At 55.5% G+C, this 2,419-nt stretch overlaps 1 protein-coding gene across 1 annotated transcript in view; it reads left to right on the top strand.

Annotated features, from left to right (window-relative positions):
• The first annotated feature begins 21 nt into the window (after positions 1-21).
• Positions 22-2,419, top strand: part of GABRA4 (gamma-aminobutyric acid type A receptor subunit alpha4) — a 56,726-nt gene continuing 54,328 nt past the window's right edge. Inside the window, exons 1-2 of the mRNA XM_045284055.1 lie at positions 22-212; positions 611-729. Of these exons, the coding sequence (XP_045139990.1) occupies positions 127-212; positions 611-729 (205 nt within the window). The 5' untranslated portion in view covers positions 22-126. The remainder of the gene's footprint in view (positions 213-610; positions 730-2,419) is intronic.

Below are 2,419 nucleotides of genomic sequence, written 5' to 3'. Positions count from 1 at the left end.
CGGAGAGAGGGAGCGCGAGTGTGCGCACGCCGCTGGAGCCGCGCTGCCCTCTGCGCTCGCCACCCGCGCGGGGCATCTCCGGAGCCTGGAAACGGGAACAGGCTTGAAGTATGGCATGTGGCAAAGATGGTTTCTGCCAAGAAGGTGCCCGCGCTCGCGTTGTCCGCCGTGGCCAGTTTCGCCCTCCTGCACGCCCTGTGCCTGGCGGATTGGTGAGTTCTCGGGCTGCCGGGGCAGTGGGAAGCGGGAGACGGGGCTCGTCCCCGGTCGCCTTCGGCCAGCCGCCACGCTTGCGGGGCGAGCTCGACCCTCCAGCCGTCTCCGCCAGGTCCGGATGGGCCACCAGGCTGCCGTGGGACCGCGTAGAGGCGGAGAGCGAGTGGGTTCCGGGAGTGCGTGTGTGCGGGGTGCGCTGTCCCTGGTCCTGGCTGCAGGCCCCCCTCCTGCCCGCAGCCCTGCCTGGTTTAGCTGGGGACCAGTCAGGGACTCTCCTTAGATTAACCTTCTGTCACCACCTGTTCTCTGGCGCGGATTCTTAAAATAATGCCTCCCGCCCCCGTGTTTGTTTTGGTTCTTCGTCGTGTTTATTTATTTATTTTTCCACTTTCAGTTTAAACGAATCCCCAGGACAGAACCAAAAGGAAGAGAAATTATGCCCGGAAAATTTTACCCGCATCCTGGACGGTTTACTCGATGGTTATGACAACAGGCTGCGTCCCGGATTTGGGGGTATGAACGATTCCAAACGCGCAAGTTGTGTCCTGTCTGTCCCTCTCTTCGTTTGCCTGTCTGTCTGTCTGTGGGAATATCATTAGGTATGCCTCACATGCAAAAATGACAAAAAAAATAAATCAACAAAAATCTCCCTTTTTCTCACTCGCTTGCTCTCCTCTCCTCTCTTCGCGAGACCTATGACAAGAAGGGCCGCCCCCACCCGTACTTTCTCATCTCCCTGCCCCCTCAGAGGCTTCGCCTCTCCCCCACACTAATTACCTCCTGGGACCTGGCTTCTGGGTGGGGGAGGCTGGAGGGGAAGAGTCAAAAATAGGATCTCAGGGCTCGGCTGCGGGGCTGCTCTGCGCGTGCAGAGAGGAGTTTGCCTGGCCTAGGCTACTTGGCTCACAGCAGTTTGCACCTGAGGCAGCTGATCCGAAGTCCCTTGCCCTGCCACGTGTCTGTCCCTCTGCCAAAATGTCGACCTGGTGTTCTACCTAGGACATGAATCTGGGGCACGAAGCTATCTGCTCGGCTAGAGAGAGCCCAGTGCCTGTCTGTTCTCTCCTACAGCGAGATGAACCTTTACTTTGTTAGGAGAGGTGGCATTTGCTCCTCTCCTAAGACTCTGGAGTCAGAGCTATTGAAGATGTATCCCTCCTTCAACAAAGAGTTATGATCAGAACATCCCCCCACAGTCCCATTGCTCTTGTCCATAGTCCTATTTCTTTTCCTTATGTAATGACCACACAGGTAGCAAAGCCAGGATCACCCTCTAGGGCAGGTGCTGTCTGGGCTCCTGACTGGGAACTCCCTGTACTTGGCACTACATGGAACTAGTTACACAGGATCCCTGGCCACCAGTCGCATCTCTAGAATCGGTGTCACCCCTTACTCCCCTGTGGGCCTCCTCATAACAGACCATCCAGAATCTTTAGTAATGTTGATTGTCAATATTAATCACAGAATAATACATGGTATATGATAGTGGTGGAGGAGGCGGTCGTGGTGGTGGTGGTAGGTGCTTCCAGTTGGTTCCTACCCATAGCCACATATTCAGCACAAGGAAACCCTGCTCCCCGGATCCTGCGCACCAGCCCAGTTGTTAGGTTTGCGCTTCAAGAAGACCCTTGGCTGGGCCCTTTCCTGAAAAGGTCAACCTCTGGCAGGAAGTCAGGTCTGTTTTGAAAGAGTGTCACAAGAAATGAAAGTGATTTTGATCAGGGGTCGCCAGTCTCTGCCTGCTTCCTCCCCTACAGAAAATAAAGAAGCCTCCAGTGCCCTGTGGGGACAGGCAGAATAAAGCGATTTGGTTTCTTCTCAGTTGTTGCAAGACAAACGCGTGGAGGTTCAAGTCCACTTCCTAACAGTTGGGCAAGAGTCTGCCCAGGGAGTGTCACCCTTTCTACCAAGAAGAATCTTTTTCAGCTTTCTTTCCCTCCTCCCACTCCTAAGGAGGAGGTGCTCCGGGATTGTTTTTGCTTAGACTGGGTCCCCTCCCCTTTCCACCTCCCTCCCCTGGCCGGCCATCCCCATCACCCTGCCCTTTCGTTCTCCACCTTGGGACTTGAAAATGGGTACAGTACACAAACAGGTGCCCACCCAACCCAGGAAGAGACCCAATTGATTGGTTAGCTCCCCATCCCTTCCCATTGGAGGGCCCTGGGCGGGCGAAGAGGAGGCAGTGCCTGGGTGAGGGCGGGGA

Source organism: Echinops telfairi, unplaced genomic scaffold (genome assembly GCF_000313985.2).
Source record: "Echinops telfairi isolate 266 unplaced genomic scaffold, ASM31398v2 ScPeMD7_7468;HRSCAF=8506_0, whole genome shotgun sequence".
Taxonomy (NCBI): domain Eukaryota; kingdom Metazoa; phylum Chordata; class Mammalia; order Afrosoricida; family Tenrecidae; genus Echinops; species Echinops telfairi.
This window is presented reverse-complemented; position numbering and strand designations above follow the sequence as displayed.